The sequence below is a fragment of the Mobula birostris genome, chromosome 32, assembly GCF_030028105.1.
Source record: "Mobula birostris isolate sMobBir1 chromosome 32, sMobBir1.hap1, whole genome shotgun sequence".
Lineage (NCBI taxonomy): Eukaryota > Metazoa > Chordata > Chondrichthyes > Myliobatiformes > Myliobatidae > Mobula > Mobula birostris.
Window position 1 is genome coordinate 26,696,898 of NC_092401.1, and position 27,383 is coordinate 26,724,280.

General features: G+C 44.2%; 2 protein-coding genes across 2 annotated transcripts in view; both read right to left on the reverse strand.

Moving 5' to 3' along the window:
* Positions 1-824: 824 nt before the first annotated feature.
* On the reverse strand, positions 825-15,886 carry mri1 (methylthioribose-1-phosphate isomerase 1). The gene is made up of 6 exons (XM_072248486.1): positions 15,715-15,886; positions 13,659-13,894; positions 12,467-12,636; positions 10,047-10,223; positions 7,422-7,646; positions 825-1,115 (listed from the first exon to the last, which is right to left on the reverse strand). Exons 1-6 carry the CDS (start codon positions 15,844-15,846, stop codon positions 982-984), a joined length of 1,074 nt encoding a protein of 357 aa, XP_072104587.1. The 5' UTR covers positions 15,847-15,886; the 3' UTR covers positions 825-981.
* A 2,581-nt stretch (positions 15,887-18,467) lies between these two features.
* Positions 18,468-27,383, reverse strand: part of LOC140191250 (AP-1 complex subunit mu-2) — a 34,946-nt gene continuing 26,030 nt past the window's right edge. Inside the window, exons 8-12 of the mRNA XM_072248485.1 lie at positions 26,375-26,446; positions 23,664-23,822; positions 22,704-22,829; positions 21,387-21,462; positions 18,468-18,962 (exon numbers count right to left, since the gene is read on the reverse strand). Of these exons, the coding sequence (XP_072104586.1) occupies positions 18,940-18,962; positions 21,387-21,462; positions 22,704-22,829; positions 23,664-23,822; positions 26,375-26,446 (456 nt within the window). The 3' untranslated portion in view covers positions 18,468-18,939. The remainder of the gene's footprint in view (positions 18,963-21,386; positions 21,463-22,703; positions 22,830-23,663; positions 23,823-26,374; positions 26,447-27,383) is intronic.

Sequence of the window (27,383 nt, forward strand, 5' to 3'; positions counted from 1 at the left end):
GAGGGATAGATAGAGTTGACGTGGATAGGCTTTTTCCATTGAGAGTGGGGGAGATTCAAACAAGAGGATATGAGTTGAGAGTTAAAGGGCAAAAGTTTAGGGGTAACATGAGGGGGAACTTTACTCAGAGAGTGGTAGCTGTGTGGAATGAGCTTCCAGCAGAAGTGGTTGAGGCAGGTTTGATGTTCTCATTTAAAGTTAAATTGGATAGCTATATGGACAGGAAAGGAATGGAGGGTTATGGGCTGAGTGCAGGTCGGTGAGACTAGGTGAGAGTAAGAGTTTGGCACGGACTAGGAGGGCCGAGATGGCCTGTTTCTGTGCTGTAATTGTTATATAGAAAAGATTGACCAGGATGTTATCTGGACCTGGGGGCCTGAGTTACAAGGAGCGGTTGTGTAGACTAGAACTTTATTCCTTGTAACACAAAAGATTGGAAGGTGACCTGATAGAGGTATATCATATTATGAGGGTCATTGACAATGTGAAAGTTTTTTTTACCAGCGAGGGGATGCTAAAAACAAAGGGCATGGTTAAGATCAGATTTAAAAGGGACATCAGGGGCAGCTTCTTCATACAAATGGTGGTGTATTTGGAATGAACTACCAGAAATAGTAGTTGAGGTGGGCAATCAGTAACTTTGAAAAGCCATCTAGACAGTACATGGATAGGAGATGTTTGGAGGGTATGGGCCAAATGCAAGCAGATGGGATTAAATCCCTGGACACAGTTGGCATGGATGAGTTGGGCCGAACGGCCTGTTTCCGTACTAACCAAAGAAGACAGATAAATGGCTGTGATTGTACTGAATGAAGGACAAGCTCAACAGACCCCATCAAGATTTTATTTCTTCTGACATACATTCCCATTAGAAAACCAGCCAGAAAGAGGAGCCGCTGCCATACTCACATTCAGGAAACCTGAACAGCACGAATGGACTCCTAAGCCAATGGATAGCACAGGAAAGAGTCATTCGGATGTTCAGGAGACCTGAGGTGTCCTCTCAGCCAGTGCCTTTCGCAGATCCTGAGGGGTGTGAACCCCAAACTCTGTGATGATCCCTGTGATCAGACTATGGGGAGTGATGTCAAACGCTGGATTCCAGACCCTGATCCCTGCAGAGAGAGAACAACACCAAACCTCCTTTTCAGATAGAAGTTTATACATCCTCTGGCAGAAGATGATGCCACATCACAGTGGCAGTGAACGTGGAGGAAGGCTGCAGTAGTGAAGGGGCCCCAGTCGACTTGCATTCCATCCACTGGACCCTGACCCCAATCTATCAAGGATTGTGTGGTGGTTGCCCATGCATCAGTCTCCCACATTAAACAAAGTCACGCACAGGCATTTTCCATTGAAACAATCTATCCTAATATCCCAGAATAAATCCCATGATGATATAAGACCTTAAGACTTAGGAACAGAATTAGGCCATCTGGCCCAGTGAGTCTGCTCTACCATTCAATCATGGCTGATCCTTTTTTCTTCTCCCTGTGATGTGATACCATGTCCAATCAAGAACCTATCCATCTCTGCCTTAAATACATCCAACGACCGGGCCTCCACAGCTGCATATGGCAACAAATTCCACAAATACACCACCATTCGGCCAAAGAAATTTCTCTGCATCTGTTTTGAAAGGGTGCCCCTCTATCCCGAGGCTGTGCCCTCTTGTCCTACACTCTCCCACCATGGGAAACATCCTTTCCACATCTACTCTGTCTAGGTCTTTCAACATTTTAAATGTTTCATTGAAATCACCCCTCATCCTTCTGAATTCCAGCGAGTACAGACCCAGAGCCATCAAACGTTCCTCGTCTGATAACCCTTTCATTCCTGAAATCATCCTTGTGAACCTCCTCTGGACCCTCTCCAATGCTGGGACATCTTTTCTAAGATGAGGGGCCCAAAACTGTTCACAATGTTCAAGGTGAGGCCTCACCAGTGCCTTATAAAGCTTCAGCATCACATCCTTGCTCTTGTATTCTAGACCTCTTGAAATGAATGCTAACATGGTATTTGCCTTCCTCAGGTTAACCTTTAGGGTGTTCTGCCCAAGAACTCCCACGTCCCTTTGTATCTCAGATTTTTGGATTTTCTCCCAGTTTGGAAAATAGTTTGCACATTTATTTCTACTACCAAAGTGCACGACCATGCATTTTCCAACATTGTACTTTGTATTTCATTTGCAACTTTCTTGCCCATCTGCCTAATCTATCTAAGTCTTTCTACATCCTACCTCTTTCCTCAACACTATCTGCCCTCCACCAATCTTCGTATCATCTGCAAACCTGGCAACAAAACCATCTATTCCATCATCTAAATCATTTATATACAGCATAAAAAGAACAGGTCCCAATACCAGGCTGATGAACACCACTAGTCACTGGCAGCCAACCAGAAAAGGATCCTTTTATTCCCACTCACTGCCTCCTACCAATCAGCCAATACTCTAACCATGTTAGTAACGTTCCTGGAATACAGCTGTCCTCCGCTTTTCGAATGTTCGCTTTACGAAACCTCACTGTTACGAAAGACCTATATTAGTACCCTGTTTTTGCTTTCAGAAGGTGTTTTCACTGTTACGAAGAAAGGCAGCTCGCGATAAAATCAGTGCGCAATAAAAGGCATTGCTTTAACACGTTGCATTGAGCAGCCGTTAGCAAGATGAGTTCTAAGGTGTCGGAAAAGCCTGAAAGGGTGTTACACTTAGCGTAAAACTAGACATAGTTAAGCGTTTCGATCGTGGTGAACGAAGTAAGGACAAAGTGAGTTTGGCTTGTGGAAGTTGACGAAGATGATGTTGAAGAGGTTTGGCATCCCATGACCAAGAACTGATAGATGAAGAGCTGATGCAATTGGAAGAGGAAAGGGTAACAATCGAAACCGAATGCAACTGAATGCAGAAAGTGAAGCAACTGCGTGAGATTTTCACTGCAATGATAAAGTACGACTTTAATTTTGAAAGGGTACGTAGGTTTAGGGAATATTTGCAGGATGGTTTGAGTGCTTACAAACAACTGTATGATAGAAAAATGCGCGAGGCTCAGCAGTCAAGCAAGCCTTCCACATCAGCCACAGCAGATGACGATGCAATCGGCAATCGCCTCTGATCTGCACCGACATTTACGTGCTGGGCAGCACCTAATTAATTAGCCTGTTTATTTCGGCTTTTTTCTTAAAGATGTGCTGGGTGCCTCCCGGCTACCGCTGCGTTCTTTGTGGCAATGTATCGGGTCAGCGGCCTGGAGGGTGGGGGCCACTGCACCACCCAGCCTGAGCTGACTCAGTCTAACATACCATCATCAGTGTGCTTGGCGCTGTTTTCCCAATTCCGGTAAGTGATACTACACCGTACATACATTATTTCTACTTTATATAGGCTGTGTATTTTTACATGTTATTTGGTAGATTTGGCAGCTTCACAGTTTAAAGATTACTGGAGAGCGCTTGCGCCGTGTTTTTGCCAACAGCGCTTGCGTGAGATTTTCTGCCAAGAGCGCTTGCGTGAGGTTTTCTCTACGGAGATCTGTGCAGGCAATCGTTGTAGAGAAGTATTTCTACTTTATATAGGCTGTGTATTTATCATATCCTTCCTGCTTTTACTATATGTTACTGTTATTTTAGGTTTTATGTGTTATTTGGCATGATTTGGTAGGTTATTTTTGGGTCTGCGAACGCTCACAAAATTTTCCCATATAAGTAAATGGTAATTGCTTCTTCGCTTTACGACATTTTGGCTTACGAACCGTTTCATAGGAACGCTCTACCTTCGGATGGCGGGGGAAACCTGTACCATGGGCTGTTAACTTGGTAAACAGCCTCATGTGTTGGATCTTGTCAAAGGCCTTCTAAAAGTCCAAATATACAACATCCACTACATCCCCTTTATCTATCCTACTTGTAATCTCCTCAAAGAATTCCAGCAGGTTCGTCAGGCAGGATTTTCCTTGAAGGAAACCATGCTGACTTTGTCCTATCTTGTCCTGTGTCACCAAGTACTCCATCACGTCATCCTTAACAATTTACTCTAACATCTTCCAAACCAGAGGTCAGGCTAACTGGTCTATAATTTCCTTTCTGCTGCCTTCCTCTTTTCTTAAAGAGTGGAGTAACATTTGCAATTTTCCAGTCCTTTGGCACCATGCCAGAGTCCAATGATTTTTGAAAGATGGTTTCTAATGCCACCACAATCTCTAACACTGCCTCTTTCAGAACCCTAGGGTGCAGTTCATCTAGTCCAGGTGATTTATGTACCTTTAGGACTTTCAGCTTTTTGAGCACCTTCTGTCTTGTAACAGTAACTGCACCCAGTTCTCTTCCTTCACACACTACAACATCAGGCATACTGCTAGTGTCTTCCACAGTGAAGACTGACGCTAAATACTCATTTAGTTCATCAGCCATCTCTTTGTCCCCCTTTACTATTTCTCCTGCCTCATTTTCTAGTGGTCCTATATCCAGTCTAATTTCTCTTTTATTTTTAACATACTTGAAAAAAACTTTTACTATCCACTTTGATATGATTTGCTAGCTTGCTTTCATATTTCATCTTTTCCCTTCTAATGAATTTTTAATTGCTCTCTCCGAGTTTTTAAAAACCTCCCAGTCCTCTATCTTCCCACTAATTTTTGCTTTGTTGTATGCCCTTTCTTTTGCTTTTACAAAAGCTTTGACTTCCCTTGTCAGCCATGGTTTTACTATTTTACCATTTGAGTATTTCTTCATTTTTAGAATACACATGTACTGCACCTTCCTCATTTTTCCCAGAAACACATGCCATTGATGCTCTGCTGACATCCCTGCCAGCAGCTCCTTACAGTGTACTTTGGCCAACTCCTCTCTCATACCACTAATTTTCCTTACTCCACTGAAATACTGCTACATCAAACTTTACTTTCTCCCTATCAGATTTCCAGTTGAATTCAATCATATTGTGATCACTGGTTCCCAAGGGTTCTTTTATCTTAAGCTCCCTAATCGCCTCCAGTTCATTACATAACTCCCAATCCAGTATAGTTGATCCCCTAGTAGGTTCAACGACAAACTGCTCCAAAAAGCCATCTCTTTGGCATTCAACAAACTCACTCTCTTGAGATCCATTACCCACATGATTTTCCCAAGCGACCTGCACGTTTAAATCTCCATGACTACCATAACATTGCCCTTTTGACACGCCTTTTCTACTTCCTGTTGTAATCTATGGATCATGGATCAACCCACTATAGCCACCGAGGACTCACCAATAGCCAGTCCCTGAGGAGAACATCATACTCATATCGAGTGATCGCGCTACTCCTACTACTGGTACAGCCTCTACCTTCCCCCAGTTGATCTTCCCATTTCCGGGGCAGCGCAGTGGCGTAGCCACTAGCGTAAAGCTTTACAACAGCCAGTAAGATTAGGGATCAATTCCTACTACTGACTGTAAGGAGCTTGTACATTCTCCACTACTTTCTCACACATTCCAAAGATGTATGGTTAGGGTCAGGAAGTTGTGGGCGTGCTACGTTGGCGCCGGAAGTGTGGTAACACTTGTGGGCTGCCCCCCAGTACAACCCTCATTAATTTGATTAGACACAAACGTTACAAATAAAGCTAATCTCTTTAAGTTCCCAAGTGGTTGTAATGGAAGAGTCATACAACACAAAAAAAAAATAGCATCTTCAGCCCATCTGGCCCATGCCAACCTAGATGCCGAACTAAACCAGTCTCACTTGCCTGTGTTTGGCCCATGATCCTGTTCGTGTACCTTTCCAAGTGTGTTTTAAACATTGTTCTTGTCTCAGTCAGTTCCTCAATCTACCTCATCGTGGCCCTTGCAATTTGTCTACCTGCAATGCACTCTCTGAAACAGTAACACTATATTCTGCATGCTCTGATAGTCATAAAGCTCTACAACAGATACAGGCCCTTTGGCAAAACCAGACCATACCCACCACAGCGCCCACGCTGTCCCAATTTCTTGTGTTCAGCTCATACCCCTCCAAATTCCATCCTGCCAAATATCTATCCAATTGTTTCTCAAGAGATACTATTGCACCTGACTTTACACTTCCTCTAGCAGCTCATTCCATAAACTCACCACCCCCTGTACAAAAATGTTGACCCTTTGGTCCCTATTAAATCTTTCCCCTCTTGGCATAAATCAAGTTTTCATCTCTCCAGAAAAGATTATTACTGTCCACCTCGTGTACACCTCTCATAACTTTCCTTTTGTACTGCAGCAGTTCAAGAAGGCAGCTCATCACCACCTTCTCAATGGCAACTAGGGATGGGCAATAAATGCTGGTTTAGCTGGTGACGCCCACATCCCGTAATGAATAAATAAAGAACATATACACCCATGTATGGAATAATCTATCTGGATCACATGCTTTTCACCACATCTTTACACAGATGGTAACAATAAACCAGTTATTAACAAGCTGTTCCTGAGCTCCTTTCCGATACGACAGAGCAACCACTAATGGTGTGTCACTCCCTCTGGACTGGAATTGGTTTACTATCGTCACAGATAGCGAGGGACTGTGAAAAGCTTGTCTTGTACACTGTTCATACAGATCAATTCACAAGAGCATCAGACATAGGAGCAGAATTATGACAGGTCTGCTCCACCATTCCATCGAGGCTGATTTATTACCCCTCTCCTCCCCATTCTCCTGCCTTCTCCCTGTGACCTTTGACACCTTACTAATTGAGAACCGATCAAACTCCACTTTAAGTATACTCAATGACTTGGCCTCCACAGCCGTCTGTGGCAATGAATTCCACAAATTCACCACCCTCTGGCTAAAGAAATTCCTCCTCATCTCTGTCCTAAAGGGCAGTCCTTGCATTCTGAGACTGTGCCCTCTGATCCTAGACTCCCCATTACATAGGTGGTAGAAAAAGTTTTCAAGATTAGATTTATCAGTCACATGTATATGAAAATATAGAATGACACATCATTTGCATTAACAGCGATGTGCTGGGAGCAGGTCCGGACACTTGACACAGGCACGGGAAACAATAACAGAACCCAGAATGAAGTGTTAAAAGTTTCAGGGAAAGTGCAGTGCAGGCATGAGAAAAAGGCAGAAGGTCATAACGAGATAAATTGTAAGGTCAAGAGTCCATGCTATAACACAAGGGGGTTGTTCAATATTCCTAAAACAGCAGGATAGAAGTTGTCCTTGAGTCTTATATTATGTGCCTTTTGGCTTCTATATCTTCTGCCCAATGGGGCGGGGCGGGGGGGGAGAGAATGTCTGGGGTGGCTGGGATCTTTGAATATTCTGGCTGCTTTACTGAAGCAGAGTAAAGCTTGGACAGCTGTAAAATTAAACAGGAGGGAGCGAGGGGCAGCAGCTCAAGACGTGGAAGGGACCAATAAGAATCACCCGCCAGAACCACCCTCACATTGAACAGTGGCCCCTCACCTGGTGCCGCAATGCGGACTCCGTTAACATCCGTGAGCTCCTCCGCAGGCCGTTCCTCCACCGTGATCTGATCACCCCTCTCCAGGCTGAGGTCGCATGATGAACTGGGAGCTGCCACGTAGAAGGGGATGTGGTGATGGTGGGCTGCGATAGCCAGCTGGTAGGTGCCAATTTTATTGGCCGTGTCGCCATTGGCCACGATCCGGTCCGCTCCCACTACGACCGCTAGAGCCGGGGGGGGGGGGGGGTATATGTGAAGACGTTAGGTCTGCTTGCTCTCATTCCCACCACCACCACCACCCCACCCCCACAACCTGGTCTGATATGACCAACACCACGCACTGCAGATCAAAATCAGTTCTGCTTGTGTAGCACCGGTGCTAATCAATCAAAAACAAAAGGTCAGCACCACATTGTGGGCCGAAGGGCCTGTGCCATTCCAGGTTCTATTCACAGTTCTCAGATGGTGAAGGAGGCGTTCGGCACGTTGCCTGTTACAGCTCAGGGCACTGGGTATAAGAGCTGGGAAACACACACAAAATGCTGGAGGAACTCAACAGGTCAGGCAGCATTTATGGAGAGGAAGACGAGACCCTTCATCAATGCTGGAAAGGAAAGGGGCAGAAGCCAGAATAAAATTTGGGAGTACAAGCTGGTAGCTGACAGGTGAGACCAGATAAGGGGGAAGGTAGGTAGACGAGGTGCAGGGGTTAGGTGGAAGAGGTAAAGGGCCGAGGAAGGAAACTGACAGGAATCAGAATCAGAATCAGGTTTATTATCACCAGCATGTGACGTGAAATTTGTTAACTTAGCAGCAGCAGTTCAATGCAATACATAATCTAGCAGAGAGAAAAAATAAACAAGTAAATCAATTACGTATATTGAATAGATATAAAAAAAATGTAAAAACAGAAACACTGTATATTAAAAAATAGTGAGATAATGTCCAAAGATTCAATGTCCATTTAGGAATCGGATGGCAGAGGGGAAGAAGCTGTTCCTGAATCGCTGAGTATGTGCCTTCAGGCTTCTGTATCTCCTACCTGATGGTAACAGTGAGAAAAGGGCATGTCCTGGGTGCTGGAGGTCCTTAATAATGGACGCTGCCTTTCTGAGACACCGCTCCCTCAAGATGTCCTGGGTACTTTGTAGTCTAGTACCCAAGATGGAGCTGACTAGATTTACAACCCCCTGCAGCTTCTTTCAGTCCTGTGCAGTAGCCCCTCCATACCAGACAGTGATGCAGCCTGTCAGAATGCTCTCTATATAAAACAACTATAGAAGTTTTTGAGTGTATTTGTTGACATGCCAAATCTCTTCAAACTCCTAATAAAGTATAGCCGCTGTCTTGCCTTCTTTATAACTACATCGATATGTTGGGACCAGGTTAGATCCTCAGAGATCTTGACACCCAGGAACTTGAAGCTGCTCACTCTCTCCTCTTCTGATCCCTCTATGAGGATTGGTATGTGTTCCTTCGTCTTACCCTTCCTGAAGTCCACAATCAGCTCTTTCGTCTTACTGACGTCGAGTGCCAGGTTGTTGCTGCGGCACCACTCCACTAGTTGGCATATCTCATTCCTGTACGCCCCCTCGTCACCACCTGAGATTCTACTAACAATGGTTGTATCATCAACAAATTTATAGATGGTATTTGAGCTATGCTTACCCACACAGTCATGGGTACATAGAGAGTAGAGCAGTGGGCTAAGCACATACCCGACGTGCGCCAGTGTTGATCATCAGCGAGGAGGATATATTGTCACCAATCCGCACAGATTGTGGTCTTCTGGTTAGGAAGTCAAGGATCCAATTGCAGAGGGAGGTACAGAGGCCCAGGTTCTGCAACTGGACAGAGGAAGAAAAGGGAAGATGAGAGGCAGAGGGAGGTAATGGGCAGATGAGAAGGAGTGAAAGAGGAAAGGAAGGGGGGGGCAGAAATCAATGGTCATATCATCAGATTGGAAGCTAACAGATGGAATATGAGGTGTTGCTCCTCCAACCTGAGTGTGGTCTCATTGTGGCAGTAAGCTGGCCATGGAAATAGACTGGGAAGTTGAATTGAAGGAGGTTCCACAGGAGTTGGAATGTTACATTGCAGCTATATGAGAAATTGGTGAGACTGCACTTGGAACATTGAGTTCAGTTTTGCTCACCCTATTATCAGAAGAATGCTATTAAATTGGAAAGAGTTCAGAAAAGATTTACAAGGATGTTGCCAGGGCTCAAGGGATCAAGTTATAGTGAGAGGGTGAGCAGATTGGGACCTTATTTCATAGGAGTGTAGGAAAATGAGGGGTGTATAAAATCTCCTTTGAACTTACCCCGCTCACCTGAAATGCATGCCCCCTAGTACTAGATATTTTAATGCTGGGCAAAAGACGGTCTATCTATGCCTCTCATAATTTTATAAACTTCCGCCTCTGATGTTCCAGAGAAAACAAGCATATACTCTCTAATCCAGGCACCATCCTGCTGAACTCACTCTGTACCCTCTCCAAGGTCTCCACTTCCTTCCTGTACTGGGGTGACCACAACTCTACTGCCAGTGACTGGTCCACCCACTACCACAGTCTCCACATCAGGATCGAGGTTTGGACCAAATATTCCAAATCAGAAAACTACCTGAAATGTGCTTTTCCTTCATCGCCATGGAAACCATGCTGTCGACAATGAGTGTGGCAGGGATCTTTTCGTAGGTTAGCTCATACGCAGTCAGTCTCGCCCCCTGATTGTAGGGCCGGGTCTCTGTGCAATAAACGTGTTTCAGGTGACCCAAAGCCCAGAGAGATCTGATCACACCTGTCAAGAGAGAGGATGACAAGCTGCATTTACAATACACCCTTGATACAGTAAAACGTCCAAGATGGAGACACAAGAGACAGACTGCAGACGCTGGAATTTGGAGATGCTGGAGGAACTCAGCAGGCTGGGTACCATCTGTGGAGGGAAAAGGACAGATAATGTTCCGAGTCGAGATGTTTGAGGCAACACGGTAGTGCAGACAGATCTTGGGAATGAAAGGGTTAATATATGAGGAATGTTTGTTGGCTCCAGGCCTGTACTCACTGGAACTTAGAAGAATGAGAGGGGAGAGGAGCTCTCTCATTGAAACCTATTGATTATTGAAAGGTCCAAATAGAGTAGGTGTGTAGTGGATGTTTCCAGTAGTGGAGGAGTCTAGGACCAGGGACACCGCCTCAGAATGCAAGGATATCCTTTAGCACAGAGATGAGGAGGAACTTCTTTAGCTGGTGGTGGTGAATCTGCAGAATTCATTGCCATAGACGTGGAGGCCAAGTCATTGGGTATATTTAAAGAGCAGGCTGGAAGTTTCTTGATAAGTAAGGGTGTCAATGGTTATGGGGAGAAGGCAGAAGAATGGGGTTGAGAGGGATAATGAATCAGCCATGATGGAGTGGCAGAGCAGACTCAACGGCCCAATTATGCCTTTATGTCTCATGGTTTTATGACAATGCTATTACACTGCCAGGAATCCTGGTTCAATTCCACAGTTCTCCCTATGACCACATAGGTTTCCTCTGGGTGTTCCAGTTTCTTCCCACATTTCAAAAATGCTTGAATTAGGATTAGTAAAAATATTTAAGTAATTTTCCTTACATATTGGAGGCTGACCTGTTAGATACTATTATGAGTATGAATCCTTTGATTAAGGGTTCTGCTGGAAGAATTTATAATTTATTATTACAATGGGATAAGCATCCTTTATCTAAGATTAAACAGGATTCGGAAAAGGAACTTAATTTGACTTTTATGACGGAGGATTGGATGCGGATATTGAAGTTGGTTAACTCTCCTTCAATTTGTGCTAGCCATTAATTGATTCAATTTAAAATTGTACATGGTTATCATTTGACAAAGAGGCTTTCTAAAATCTTTTCTAATGTTGATAGTCATTGTGATAGACGTAAAACTGAGATAGCTACACTGACACATATGTTTTGGTCTTGTTCTATATTGGAACAGTTCTGGAAGTCGGTTTTTTCAACAATTTCTAAAGCACTTAAAATTAATTTACAACCTAATAAATTAACTGTGCTTTTTGGAATAATTCCTCAAAATATTCATGGTATTTCTGTGTCTGACCAACATGTTATTAGATTTGTTACATTGATAGCTAGGAGGGCCATTTTGTTGAAGTGGAAGGATACATCAGCTCCCACTTTGTCACAATGCTTCTCTCAAGTGATGTTATGTCTTAGTTTGGAGAAAATTAGAAGTCGAACCTTGGAACCTTTATTTGATTTTGAGAAAAGATGGGGCTCATTTGCTCGTTATTATCATTTGAGTTAATTGATATAATTTTTCCACGATCTAACTGTAAATTTTTTTAGTATATTTTCTTTTCTTGCTGGCTGTTTGATGTTTATTTTTAGAAGCTTTTTGTGTGACGCCTGACTCCGGGGTTGTAAACCTAATGGGTTCTTTCTTTTTCTCTCACTTTTCTGCTTAGTAGGTTTTTTTTTGATATCACAAAATTTTTTTTCAATCTTTAAGATAATTTTTTTTTGAGGCATTGTAAGTGTTGTTACTTCTATGTACTCATGTTATTTTTCCTGTATAATATAACAATAAAAAGATTTGAAAAGAACGGAAGAAAGGATTAGTAAGTCGTGGGCATACTATGTTGGCACCAGAATCACAGTGACACATGGGCTTCACCCAGCACATCCTTGGATTCTGTTGGTCGTTGATGCAAACATCCCATTTCACTCTGTGTTTTGATGTACATGTGAGAAATAAGGCTAATCTTTATCTTTGAAATAAAGCTGACATTCGCCCTAATAATATTAATAAAGCTAATATTCCAGAAACATCAATTGTTTATTCACTTCCCCCGCCCCCCCATAGATGTTGCCTGACCTGCTGAGTTCTTCTAGCATTTTGTACTTGTTTCTCTGGATTTCCACCATCTGCAGAATCTTTGAATCTATTAAAGGAGAAAGTAAGGGGTGAAGTTGAAGTTAATCAGAGGAGCGAATGGCAGAGGAGCCAATCAGTGCTGTGATTTCATGGGATCCTACCCAGTGCGGTGCCATATCCTGCAGTTGCCAGGGAGCCGGTGTTACAGTGCGTGAGGATCGTCACCTTGTCCGTTTCCACCTTGGACAAGATGTGTTCAGCACCGTGGGATCCAATACTGTGGTTATCACGAATGTCCTTCTCCATCATGGACTCGATTCTGCAAATCAGACTGTTTGATTGGAAAAAAGATGCTTCAGAACATAGAACAGTACAGCACAGAAAAAGGCTCTTTGCCCACAAAATTCAAAGTAAATTCATTATCAAAATACATATAGGTCATTATACATCGAGATTCATTTTCTTGCAAACATTTACAGGAAAACAGAGAAATACAGCAGAATTTATGGAAAACCTAAACAACGACTGACAAACAACAAATGTGCTAAAAAGGACAAATCATGCAACTTGATAGAGGTGTACAAGATGATAAAAGGGATAGATCAAGTGGACAACCAGAGACTTTTCTCCAGGGTGGAAATGGCTAATACGAGGGGCATAATTTTAAGGTGATTGGAGGGAAGTATTGGGAGGATGTGAGAAGTTAATTCTTTGACAGAGAGTTGAATGCGCTTTCAGGAGTAGTAGAGGCAGATACAATGGGGACACTTAAGAAATTCTTAGATAGGCACATGATTGATAGAAAAATGAAGGGTTAGGTTGGAGGGAACAGTTAGATTGGTCTTACAGAGATTATTTCTGAGATCAGGAATTTGGGCAAGGATACAGCTGGAAATAATAATTGAATTCCAACATTTGGCATGTATTTTATTTATTTATTGAGATACAGTATGGAAAAGGCCCTTCCAGCCCTTCAAGCTACGCTGCCCAGCAATCACTCGATTTAATCCTAGCCTAATCACGGGACAATTTACAATGACCAATTAACCTAACAACAGGTAGGACAATGGGCTGTGGGAGGAAACCGGAGCACCCAGAGGAAACCCATGCGGTCATGGGGAGAACGCACAAACTCCTTACAAGCAGTGGCGGGGAACGAACCCGGATCGCCTGCACTGTAAAGCGCTGTGTTGTCTACACTACTGCGCAGTGTCTGTGAAAAGAAAAACAGTTACTATTCCAGTGCTTTTAGTAGCTAATCCAGTTATTTAACCTCGACATCTCCATAATCCTTCGATGAAGTTGTGCCTACAGTACACACAAGGGAGGAGTTAGCCACTGGCTGGAGCTCACTTTTCTTTGAAGTTCTCCAGAGTGGAGTCTGTCCGCTTGACCTCTTGTGATATAAATTCAGCTAGGTGCTGGGCTGCCCTTGCCATATTGACAGCCGTGGGCCTGGCAGTTACAAGATAGTCCAGCGACTCCAGAGCAAAGGTTGCGATGGATTCCTTGTCGAGGTCCTTTCTCCCATGAAGCTCTACGGCCAGACTCAAACACCCAACGATGGCAATTGCTGGAGCACCCCGTACCTGCAAAGAGTTCAAAGGTTACACAGAGTACAACACAGAGGGAGTGAACAGGGAGTTGCCTAGGAGAGCAAGGTCATCGGTGGTTACAAGATGGCCCCTCTCTAATGAATCACACAGTGGTGTCCTGAAGATGTGAAACCCCAACACCAAAAAACTGCAAGCACTGAGTGGGAGATTTTCAAACTTCAAAGTAGAATATGTTCTTGCAGGAATTTATGGGAAGAAAAAATACAACCGAATTTTATGAAGAACTGTACATAAATAGATAAAGACTGACAATCAATGTTCAAAAGAAGACAAACTCTGCAAAAAAAATACTGAGAACGAGTTGTAAAGAGTCTTTGAAAGCCAGTCTGTAGCTCGTAGAACATTATCCCTTACCCTTCCTACTCTAACCTTCCACGTTTTCCCTCCTTTCCACCCTACTTCTCCCCTTCCAGTTCTCCTCTCCATCTTTCCCCTCTTCTTAAACACAAAATACTCTGCAGATGCTGGGGTCAAAGCAACACTCACAACACGCTGGAGGAACTCAGCAGGTCGGGCAGCATCCGTGGAAACGATCAGTCAACGTTTCAGGCCGGAACCCTTTGTCAGGACTGTAGAGGGAAGGGGCAGAGGCCCTATAAAGAAGGTGGGAAGGAGAAGGCTGGTAGGTTCCAGGTGAAAAACCAGTAAGGGGCAAGATAAAGGGGGGGGGAGGGGAGGCAGGGAGGTGATAGGCAGGAAAGGTGAAGAAGGAATAGGGGAAAACACAATGGATAGTAGAAGGAGGCAGAACCATGAGGGAGGTGATAGGTAGCTGGGAGAGGGAGCAGAGTGAAATAGGGATAGGGGAAGGGAGGGGGAGGGAATTACTGAAAGTTGGAGAATTCCATGTTCATACCAAGGGGCTGGAGACTACCTAGATGGTATATGAGGTATATTCACTTGTGAGTCTGTTGGGGTCATCTTTTGCATCCGGTGCGGCCTCCTCTACATCGGTGAAACCCGACGCAGATTGGGGGACCACTTCGTCAAGCACCTCCACTCCGTCCGCCAAAACAGACAGGATCTCCCAGTAGCCACCCACTTCAACTCTGCCTCACACCCCCATTCAGATATGTCCATACATGGCCTCCTCTACTGCCATGATGAGGCTAAACTCAGGTTGGAGGAGCAACATCTCATATACCGTCTAGGTAGTCTCCAGCCCCTTGGTATGAACATAGAATTCTCCAACTTCCAGTAATTCCCTCCCCCTCCCTTCCTCTATCCCTATTTCACTCTGCCCCCTCCTCCAGCTGCCTATCACCTCCCTCATGGTTCCACCTCCTTCTACTACCCATTGTGTTTTCCCCTATTCCTTCTTCACCTTTCCTGCCTATCCCCTCCCTGTTCCCCTCCCCCACCCCTTTATCTTTCCCCTTACTGGTTTTTCACCTGGAACCTACCAGCCTTCTCCTTCCCACCCTCCCCCCACCTTCTTTATAGGGCCTCTGGCCCCTCCCTCTACAGTCCTGATGAAGGGTTCCGGCCCGAAACGTTGACTGATCGTTTCCACGGACGCTGCCCGACCTGCTGAGTTCCTCCAGCGTGTTGTGAGGGCTGCTTTCCCCTCTTCTTAATGCCCTCTCCTCCACCTCCGAGACCCCAAGTTTCTAGTTTCCCCTTCCCGCCATGTCCCCTTTCTTCTCCATTTCACTCTTCCCTCTCTCTCCCCACTTCCTTCCTCCCCCCCTCCTCTGCCTCTCCCTCCACTCACACAGTACCTCCCCCCTCACACACGCACCCTCTTCCCCTCGCCTTGTACCTCCCCTGCCCTGCCCTCCCCGAGTCCGTACCCTCATCTCCCGGATGGCCTCCCAGCCGGCGCGGACACCGCCGATCGGCCGGTACTCGCTGCGCTGCGGTAGCAGCAGCTGGTCCAGGACGCTCAGGCTGCCCCGCCGGTAGCGCAGTGCCTGCAGGCTCATGGCCGCTGACCTGACCGGAGCCGAAGAAACTGCGAGCGGGAGGAGGAGCCGGATCACTCGAGTCGAGTGTGACGTGTTTCTGTGGGTGCCGGGGTCATGGGATTCCCAGAGTGGTTTCAGCAAATTGTTGATGTGGATTTCGGTCCATGTCGGTGCAAACGACGGAGGCAGAACAAACGCTAAGGATCCGCAGACTGAGTAGAGGGAGTTGGGTCAGAAATTAAAATGCACAACGTTAATAGTAGCGATCTCTGGATTATGTGGATGGTTGAGAGGAAGGGGCAGGTCCACCACTCCCGACTGCTCAGCAATTGCGGAAGGAATCAGGAGCACCAAGTTTCTTGGGGCACACATCACCGACGATCTCATCTGGTGAATCAACACCACCTCTTTTGTCAACAAAGAACATCATCGTCTCCGCTTCCCGAGGAGATTGAGCTGAGATCCCTGCCCCCATTCTACCCGAGCACCATCAAGAGCGCACTGACCAAGCTGTATCAGTGTTGGGATGGGAATTGCGAGGCAAGAAATATCCACTTATGGACAAAGTATATTATGGATATTACTCCTTTCTCCATGTTTGACTCTAGATCAAGAGGGTATCAACCATGATTTCACCAAAATATTCAAGGGACCATGACCAACTGCTGCTGGTATCCATGTTCACAGAACCAGGCGTTTCAGCCCACAATATTTGCACTGAACATTGCAGCATTATTTTCTTCTTGAATTATTTCGCACCCTCTTCTCTCTCTGTTCCTCCTTCATCTAAATCCTAGCTTTGTCTCTCATCAACAACATTGTCATGTAGAAACAAGAGCTTGCCTCTTTCACTGAGAGGGTACCTGACTGAGATCTGACAGGAGAGAATGCAAAAATTCATCTTCCCACAGATAATTTGATGCTTTGATTGTCTATTATATAAACTTGAAATTCCAATTTACCGAACAACTTCAGCAGATCAAGCTGCATCTATGGAGGGGATAAATGATAGACGTTTCAGGCAGAGGCCCTTCATCAGGATTGGAAAGGAAGGGGGCAAAATGAGAATAAGGTGTGGGGAGGGGCAGGAGTAAGAAGCTGACAGGTGATAGGTGAGGGGGAAGGTGGGTCAGTCAGGGAGATGAAGTGAGAAGCAGGGAGGGGAATGATGGAATAGGTAAAGTAGAGTGGACCATGGGAGAAAGGGAAGAAATAAGAGCACCAGAGGGAAGTTTCTTATTCATAGATGTACTGGGCCCCAAAACTTCACAGAACCATTGAAAATAAGCCATTCTGTTCATCCTATCCCTACTTTCCATTCCCTTGATTAATTTCATTGGCAGCTTTTTTTGCTTGGAGTGAATGGGGGGATGCAAGGTTGTTGAAAGGATCCTGCACTAAAAATCTCTCTCTCGATGAACAGACAGAGATTCAACAGAGTTCAAGCTCATGAACTTACCACCAAGATCAACTGAACATTCTGCAGCATGGCAAAGTAATTGGACTGTGAGGCTGGCAATGAACTTGGAGTTCAATTCTAGAGTTTGGTGCACTGCTGTCGGCTACACCAAGGGTCATGTCAAGGATCAAGGCCTGGAGGTTGACTGGGCGTCTGGAAGTCATAACCCAATGGCTGAAAACTGCAGACCCGTGTGTCTGGGTGGGTGGGAGGAAGGGAGGAAGGGAGGAAGGAAATCGGCTTGTTTTGCTGTTGTTGCTTCGGCACTTGGTATGTTCTGTTTTGTTGTGTTCTCTGTTCTTCTGAGCACAGTGGGTGCACTATGTTGACGGCAGAGTGTGTGGTGACACTTGTGGGCTGCCCCTGCCACATCTCAAATTGTGTCGGTTGTTACTGCAAACTATGCATTTCACTGTATGTTTCGATGTTTATCTGATTAATATATAAATCTGAAAGGCACTTGTTCCTATTACAACTGTGAGATGAAGCAGCTGTCCTGTGTCCCTGAGCCTGCATGGCTAGTCTGTGGATTTAGAAACACTGTCGTTGCTGGCAATCCCTCCACATAGTGCCTGCCTCCACCACCAAGTGTCTGAGTTTTGTTCTGATGCAATGTCCTGACTTTAACTCTGTTTCTCCCCTCCTCCTCTGCTGAGAATTTGTAACAATGATTTTGGATTTCCAGATGAGAAGGTCATTCAACATGCTAGACCCCGCAGTGGCAGTGATCATTGACGGTTTATAGCCAGATGTAGGTAAGGACTTTGGGGGAGGCCGGTGAGTAATGCGATATATGGCCGCTCTTCCTGAAACCATCAAAGTGAAGTCCAATTCTCAGACTAGGCTGGGACTTGACCACCAGCTCTGGGTTATTGAACCCATCATTTTTGGGTTAGAGTTAACACAGGAGTAAAATGGTGGAAATCTGCAATTCCCACTTAGAAAGACTGTGGATTCTTGGAATCCTTTGTCACTTTCCAGATAGCATTAGGCAGGGGTGAGAAGATATGGAGTGAAGGTGTACAACGAGAGTATAAATCAGGCAGGTGATAATTCTGTAGTAGATACTCTTAACTCATTTGCCCTCCAACTATTCTTAAATGGTGTGGATAACTTCACTCACCTCAACACTAAACTCATTGCACAACCTCCAGACTCACTTTCAAGCACTCTACAACTCATGTTCTCAGTATTATTTATTTACTTTTTATTTATTCTTTTTTTGTCTTATTTTGCACATTGGTTGTTTTTCAGTCTTTGTGTATCTTTTTGTCATTCATACTATTGTATTTTTTTGTTCTACAATGAATGCCTGTAAGTATTTGGCGACCTATGTGTACTTTGATAATAAATTTACTTTGAACTTAAGGGCTTAAGGGTCCCTCTCAGGTGCAGAACTAAAAGATTGCTCAAATGATGCTGAATCATGGTCTTCCAAGGATATATTCTCTCCTGGGGTTTATTTTGGAGGACCGTGTGCTGATAGACTTCTGAAACTGTAGGTGTCTGTCCTTAATTATTGCACAGTTAGCTGAACAGAACAAAAGTTAACAAGATGTTTAAGGCATTCGTCACAACAGTACTGTAATACGTAGCCCAATTCAAACCAATGAGAGAGGAAAATTAGAAGTTTCCTGAATCCATCAAAACTTTTAGTGTGTCCGCAGTTGGTAATCTGTAAAATAAGACACGGAGTTAAACTAGTATCTGTTTTCAGAGAGGAATCCATTCAAACAGTTTGTAAAATTTGAGATCAGTCTTTGACTTTTTTTAAAATAATCACTAAGTTTAGAGAGCAACTGTATTTACAAAATAATCCAAACAATCTCAGTTTTACAAGGGAGGTTTAACCCCTTGTGAACCACCAACCCTCTTTCACACCGATCTCACTGTGAGGCAAAGCACTGGACATTTCAGGCTGCTGCACTACAAGTTTGATCCCTGTGGACAGCCAGGGTGGTGTTAAAGATCTGCTTTGATGGAACCTGAATCTTCAGCCTGGTATTCAATGCCCCTTCTGCTTACTTGGGTGTAGAGGAAAGCCACCTTGATATTGTCCACCATTGTTAAATAGCCCAGAGTCAACACATGAAGAATTATTCAAAGACAGCTTCTACCTTGCTGTTACAAAACTACTGAACACTCCTGGTATGTTCAGATAGACTCTGAGGTCAAAAGTCTAACTTCTTATGACTCTGCACCTTATTATCTGCCTGCAATGTACTTTCTCTCTTAACTGTAGCACTTTGTATTCTGTTGTTTTCCCTTGTACCACCTCGATGCACTGATGAGATAAAACGATGGGTCTGGACAGCATGCAAAAGCTGCTTTTACAGCTCAGGGCGTTCCAGAGTGTGAGGTTCAATTCTGGCGCCGTTCTGTAAGGAGACTGTACGTACTCCCCATGGAATGCATCAGTTCTTCCCCAGTGTCCTGGTTTCCTCCCACAGTCCAAAGACATACTGAGTAGGTTAATCGGTCATTGGCAATTGTCCTGTGATTAGGTTGGGGTTAATCGAGGTGGTGGGATTGCTGGGCGGTGTGGCTGAAAGGGAAGAAGGGAAGAATTCCGAAATAAATAAATAAAGCAAAGTTTTCACTGAACCTTGGTACCTGTGATAATAATCAATGAGTTTACCAATTTGTTAATTGTCTTGTTTCACAACTGAGTACAGAACCCAGGCGGTCAATATTAGGTGATGGAGGTGATTGAAACCAGTGAGGTGAAGGGTTAAAAGTTTAGCAAACTATGTTATGTGGTAGGATGATTTATGTTTGAAATTTTTCACTGTGGAACAGCAGTTTATGCTTCAATTTCATAGTTTCAGTGAGTTGCATTAAGCATGTTTTTTGGTGAAGAATTATCATTATGGACATTGGAGGAGCAAGTTCTCCATAGTAGACAGCTATCAATGTTGCGATTCTGATATGGGCTTAGCAATTGTTGGTGTGGTGTGATTTTTAAACAAAACCCACTATAATTCAATGCCCCTTGTGCTTGCTTGTGCATTGAGAGGAGCCAGTTTAATGTTGTCCACTATTGTTAAATAGCCGAGCATCAATTCATGAAGCATTATTCAAAGACAACTTCTACTAGCTGTTATAAAACTATTGAGCAGTCCCCTAGTACGTTAAGATGGACTTTTGACCTCACAGTCTACCTCATTATGACCTTTCACCTCATTGTCTACCTACACTCATAAAGAGGAAGATTAGTTTTATTTGTCACATGTACAACGCAATATACAGTGAAATGTGTTGAACTTTCTCTGCAACTGTAACACTCTTATGATCTTCCCTTGTGCTGCGTCAATGCACTGTTGCAACTAAATGACCTGCATGGACGGTATGCAAAACAAAGATTTTCAATGTGACTTGATACATGTGACAGTAATAAGCCAATTTATTCACTCAACAATAGGCATTTGCAGCCAAGAAGCCCCTTTGGGAAACACACCCAAGCACCTTTGGGATTCCGACTCCATTGACATCAGAAGGGGAGATGTATAACCAGATGTCGGCTGAATTACTTCAAAAGTTCCTTTTCTCTCACACTGTGGAGGTTCCATCACAGATCAAGGAACAGCAAATGACAGGAAATGCAGTACAAAGAATCTCTATTGGTGGTGGTCATAGGGTGGCTGACCGACACATATCTTCCTCTTAAAAATTGTTTAACATCAATAATTTATGTGTGTTTTCAGATCTTTTCAGTTCATTTAAAACTAGGGTTTTTTTTATATGTGAATGTGAAAGAGATTTGAAAACATTCTTAATAACAGAGATATTTAAACACTATTACAACTTCCACAGCTGGCCAGGTTGGAGATGGGCTTTTCCAGCTGTTAGGGAGAGAGCCACCTCGCCAGGCACTTGTCCATTTGATGCCACCAGGTTCTGGGCTGGCTTGGACCAGATGAGTGGAGGTGGGGAGAAGGGCTGGGGGAGGGTGGAGCTCCTCTGTGGGAGAGGGTGTTCCTGCTGGAGAATCAAAATTCAGACCAATTCCCACACATTTGGACAGTACAAAGACCCCTCTTTGACAAGCAACACATTGTCACATTTTATCCTTCCCCACCCCTGCCACGGCTGCACTAACCTCCACTCTGGGTGATGTATCTGACCCAGGGGAGTGCCTGGTAGCCACTCTTCTCAATAATCTTCATGTACCTCACCTACAACATGGGGAAACAAACCAAGTGTTACTCACCGGACCTGTCAGAGAGGCATCAGAATACAAGACGTTGAACATAAAAGACAAAACATTACAGTACATTTCAGGCCCTTCAGCCCACAACATCGTGCTGGCCTTTTAACCTATTCTAATATCAATCTTAACCTTCCCTTCCATATAGATAGGCACATGGATATTGAGAAATGGAGAGCTACTAATGGATCTGCCTCTACCACCAACCCTGACACATCCTCCACTGTGTATAAAAAAAAATTTAGCTCTGACATCCCCCCTATAAATTCCTAGACTGCCCAACCCTTCCATACAACTCAGACCCTCAAGTCCTGGCAACCTTCCAATAAACCTTCTTTGCACTCGTTCCAGTTTAGTGACATCTTTCCGTCAACAGCGTGACTAAAACCTGCACACAACTGTCTCCAAATCCAAACCTCACTTGGACCAGTATTGATTGGCTTCTGTCCTGCTCTGTTTAACCTGGTCAGCCTTGAGTTGATAGAACATAGGACAGTACAGCACAATAACCTACGGCAAGTTCAACCTAACCCTTCACTCCCGCATAGCCCTCTAGTTTTCTTTCATCCACATGCCTATCTGAGAGTTTAAGTGCCCCTTATGAATTAGCCTCTATCACCACCCCTGGCAGTGCATTCTCTGTACCTACCACTACTCTCTGAAAAAAGCTGCCTTTGAACATCTTGCTTAGAATGAATGTCATTTTTAGACGCTGTATGATCTACTGTGTTCCTCCACATTTTGAGTGTGATCATTTGATATCCCCCCATACTTTCCACCAATCAATCTTAAAATTATGCCCCCTTGTGTTAGCCATTTCTGCCCATCGACTACAGAATGCCTCCTATATCTCATAAACCTCTATCAAGTCACCTCTCATCCTCCTTTGCTCAAACTACCCTCATAAGACATGGTCACTACTTCAGGCAGCATCCTGGTAAATCTCCTCTGCATCCTCTCTACAGCTTCCATATTTTTCTTATAATGAATTGACCAGAAATTAACACAATACTCCTAGTATAATTCATGTTCATTTTAATATTCACTTGTGTCTCTCTTGCACTGTGTTTCTGCCAAAACTAACTTTTCAGTTTTGAGCTACCTGCCTATTTTTGTCCTGGTGAACATCTAGCAATCCAAATTAGCTGATGGTTTGGAGGGACAAGTTTCGACCTCCACACTGGACACCACAGATACACCAGCACTGACCTGTACCCCTGAGACGGTGAAGTAAGGGATCTCGAATTTCACGGTGATCGGTGGCCTGCCTTCATTGTTCTCATTCTCCACGCTCGGCAGGCCAAAGTGGGCCCGCATCAGGTATTCTTTTCCTCCCTATCCAGGGGGAGATACAGATAGAGAAGTTAAAACAAAAGTCAATTTATAAAATGTAATGGTTAACAAGCTCAGATTAATTTATTTATCATCTGTCCATCAAACCATATAGTGAAATGCATCTTGCATTAATAAACAACACAAGCTAGGGGTGCGCTGGAGAGAGCCCACGAGAGTAGCCACACATTTGGATGCTGGCTGGTTCAAAGTAAACTCATTATTATACACATATATACGCACGCACACGCATACACCTTCTCCAGAACAGGACTCTGGGCCTTCAGTTGGGCTTTGGCTTCCAGACCTCCTGTCAACCTTCAAGCTTCGATTTTCAGGATTGGCTCCACAAATCAGTACATTTTTCCTTGCCCTCCCTTCTTTGGCCTCTTTTCAGTCTTTCTGTCTAGGCTCATTGATATTCCACTTGCATTTATGTAGCACCAAAGGATACCCACCACTCTGTAAATAAACTTGCCCTGTAAATCACCGTGGAACTTACCCCCTCATCTTAAGTTGTATGGCTGTTACTGTGAAACATTTTGACCCTGAGGAAAGGAAACCCTCTGCCTCTCATAAACTTATGAACTTCACATCTCCCCTCAGCCTCTACCACTCAAAAGAGAACAGCTGTAGTTTGTCTAGCCTCTTCTACACCCTCTCCAAAGCCTATACATCTTCTCTGTAACATGATGACCAGGATTGAATGCCGTACACTAGGTGAGCAGGAGTGGGATTCTAACAGATGACTTTCTGACTGAGATTTGGATCTCACCCGCTGCTGACCCACCTAACCTCGTTCCAGCTGGTGCAAGGAATAAAACAGCTCTCACTCACGGGCAAGCATTTGATGGTCCACACCACTGTGTTATTTTCGGGAACCCACTTGGCGCTCCCCACGCTGGTCTTGAACTTGGGCGTGTCAGCATCACTTGGCACAGGGATAATGATTTCCACATTGTTGGCGACAGACTGCTTCTTGAACTGACTTTTGGCCTGTTGGGAGGAAAAAATATTAACATTTGCCCTCCTACCACAGACCTCCTCCTTTTTGTACCATTTTTAAAGCTATATTTCTTATAACTTACAGTAGTTTTATGTCCTGCATAAAGCAAAAAAAATCACCTCAAATGTCAGTGATAATAAACCTGATTCTGAACCATCCTGCCTGTCCTGAACTTCATGAGCCTTACAGTGACTGCTTCAATATCTCACTGAAGCGACCTCATCATGATCAGCCTGGAAAGTGTGGAGCTTCTGACTTTTCCAGTACATAGTATCATTCAGTATAGAAACAGGCCCTCAGTCCAAATGGTCCATGCCAACCAAGATCCAAGCTAGTCCCATTTGGCCCATATCCTCTAAACATTTCCAATCCAATGTACCGGTTCCAATGTCTTTTAAAAGTTGTGCATTAATCCACATACATACCTCACTTTGTGTAAAAAGTTGCCCCTCGGTTTCTATTAAAACTCTCCCCCCAAACCTTAAACACATACCACCTAGTTCTTGATTCCCCACCCCTGGGAAGAAGACTGTGTCGGATCCTGATACTTCAGCAATCCAAAGGATTTTTGGAAGTCAAGAATGAGTCAAAAAAAAACTTACTGCTAAGCAATTTTATTAAGTGCTACAAGAACAAAGAACAAGCAAAAGAGGAGCTGAGAGAATGAAGAAAAGACAAAGGACAGAGCAGCCGTAGTTGTCTCATACTCAGAGTAGAGATAACACAATTGCAGTGATAACAATTAACCTACAAAATAGCCTGAGTAAAGTGCCGTGACACCTGCTACTGAAAACTACAAAAATACAGAAGCAACTGTACTGTAATCACCAATTACATGTATGTCAGCAATTATGTAATAAATACAACTACGCATTGGAAAGTTCAAATTGGGGATGGTGGCTGATGCTGAATGATAGTGGCATCTAAGAAGCTGTTAGACACACGGATATGCAGGGAATGGAGAGAGCAGATCACACGGATATGCAGGGAATGGAGGGAGCAGATCACACGGATATGCAGGGAATGGAGGGAGCAGATCACACGGATATGCACGGAATGGAGGGAGCAGATCACACGGAATGGAGGGAGCAGATCACACGGATATGCACGGAATGGAGAGAGCAGATCACACGGATACGCAGGGAACGGAGGGAGCAGATCGCACAGATATGCAGGGAATGGAGGGAGCAGATTACAAGGATATGCAGGGAATGGAGGGAGAAGATTACAAGGATATGCAGGGAATGGAGGGAGAAGATCACATGGATATGTAGGGAATGGAGGGAGCACATCACAAGGATATGGAGGGAGCAAATTACAAGGATATGGAGGGAGAAGATCACGTGGATATGGAGGGAGCAGATCACATGGATATGCACAGAATGGAGGGAGCAGATCACACGGATATGCAGGGAATGGAGGGAGCAGATCACACGGATATACACGGAATGGAGAGAGCAGATCACACAGATATGCAGGGAATGGAGGGAGCAGATCATAAGGATACGCAGGGAATGGAGAGAGCAGATCGCACAGATATGCACGGAATGGAGGGAGCAGCTCACACGGATATGCAGGGAATGAAGGGAACAGATCACACAGATATGCAGGGAACGAAGGGAGCAGATCACACGGACATGGAGGGAGAAGATCACAAGGATATGCAGGGAAAGGAGGGATGTCAATCACATGGATATGGAGGGAGTAGATCACATGGATATAGGTAGTAGATCACATGGATATGGAGGGAATGGGGGTAGTAGATCACACGTATGCAGGGAATGGAGGGAGTAGGTGACACGGATATACAGAGGATGGAGGGAGCAGATCACACAGATATACAGGGAATGGAGGGATGTATTTTATGTGCAGATAGAGAGATTTAGTTTAATTTGACATGGTGTTCGGCAAGAGTATCGTAGGCTGAGTGGCCTGTTCCTACACTGTACTGTTCTATGTTAAAATAAAGGAGTGAGGTTGGTCTTTCCAATCTTGTCCAGCCCATGTGACCTTCCTTGGTTTTGAGGGAAATACAGTAATTAAAAAATTTTTAAGTGCTAGAACCACTGGAGAGGCCATGGGCCATGCGTTAACTCAAAATGAATCTTTGACGCCCTTACTATTCAACCTATCAATCTCCACTTTAAATATACCCAATGATCTGGCCTCCACAGCCGTCTGTAGCAATGAATTCCACAGATACACCAACCTCTGGCTCAAGGAATTCCTCATCTTCGTTCTAAAAGGACATCTTTCTATCTGGTCCTAGAGTCACCCACTATAGGAAAGCAAAGGCTAATAGGATCTTGATTAGTAAGGGTGTCAAAGGTTATGGGGAAAAGGTAGGAGAATGGGGTTGAGAGGGATATTAAATCAGTCATGATTGAATGGCGGAGCAGACACAATGAACCAAATGGCCTAATTCTGCTCCTATGTTTTAGTCTTAAGGGGAAATTAATTGCTGAAATAACTCCTCTACCTTCAAAAAACAAAGAGATGAGATTTAATTCTGTTTCTTGATCATGCACAAAATGGAATTTACCTTGATCATGTATTCAACCCGACTATGTGAAAATTTCTCGATAACCGATTCAATCCAAATCAGAGGCTTCACCTAAAATCAAACACAAAGTCCTTCAGTAAGTTTCTTCTCTACAGTGTCTGAATGACTGTTTAGATTCTGGGAAGGCCGGCAGGATTGTCGGGTTATCCCAAGTGGAGCTGCGAACACCTCTTTCATGATCTTGGGAGACTCAGTCTCAATCCATCACACCACCATGTGATGTCCATTGCCTTGTTAACATCTCTGGTGAAGATGGTGCTGAACATCACAGCTTCTCTCCTTTATAAGTGCACAGTGGAGAGTATCCTGACTGGTTGCATTATGATCTGGCATGGGAACACCAATGTCCATGGAAGGATCTACTGAAAGTGGTGGGCACAGCCCAGTCCATCACCAAGGACGCCCCACAAACCACCATCTAGGCCGTGCTATTTTCCCACCTCACCCATTGAGCATGAGGTGCGGGAGCCTTAGATCCAAACCACCAGGTTCAGGAACAGTTATTACCCATCAACCACTGGGCTCTTGAACCACAGTGGATAACTTCACTCACCTCAATGTTAAACTAAATCTACACACTACAGACTCAGAATTCATGTTCTCAGTATTTTTTATTTAGTTATTGACAATAACTTATTTGCATGATTTGTCATCTTTTCCACATTGGTTGTTTGTCAGCCTTTATTTATGTTTACTTTTTCATAAATTCCAAATATGTTTATTTTCCTGTAAATGCCTGCAAGAAAAAGCATCTCTGCGTGGTAAATGGCAACATGTGTGTTTTCTGATAATAAATTTACTTTTTGACTTTGATTTTAAGCTGTGGTCTCCAACAAGGTTGTGACTCAGACATGGCTTTTTTTTTAATTAAGGTTTGTACAGATGGTTTTGGAGACAGCAACGTGGGGCGTTAGTGGTCAGGCCTCCACTCCATGTTCAAAAATCAACGACATGGATGTGGGTGGGTGGGACAGTGGAATGGGGCTGG

What these genes read in the sequence shown, in the direction of transcription:
- mri1 (XM_072248486.1), bottom strand. Translation starts at nt 15,846, where the DNA reads ATGAGCCTGCAGGCACTGCGCTACCGGCGGGGCAGCCTGAGCGTCCTG. An exon ending in CTGGAGAACTTCAAAGAAAA is followed by an intron (nt 12,637 to 13,658) that starts GTGAGCTCCAGC and finishes CCAATCAAACAG; the next exon opens with TCTGATTTGCAGAATCGAGT. An exon ending in GAAGGAAAAGCACATTTCAG is followed by an intron (nt 7,647 to 10,046) that starts GTAGTTTTCTGA and finishes CCCCGGCTCTAG; the next exon opens with CGGTCGTAGTGGGAGCGGAC.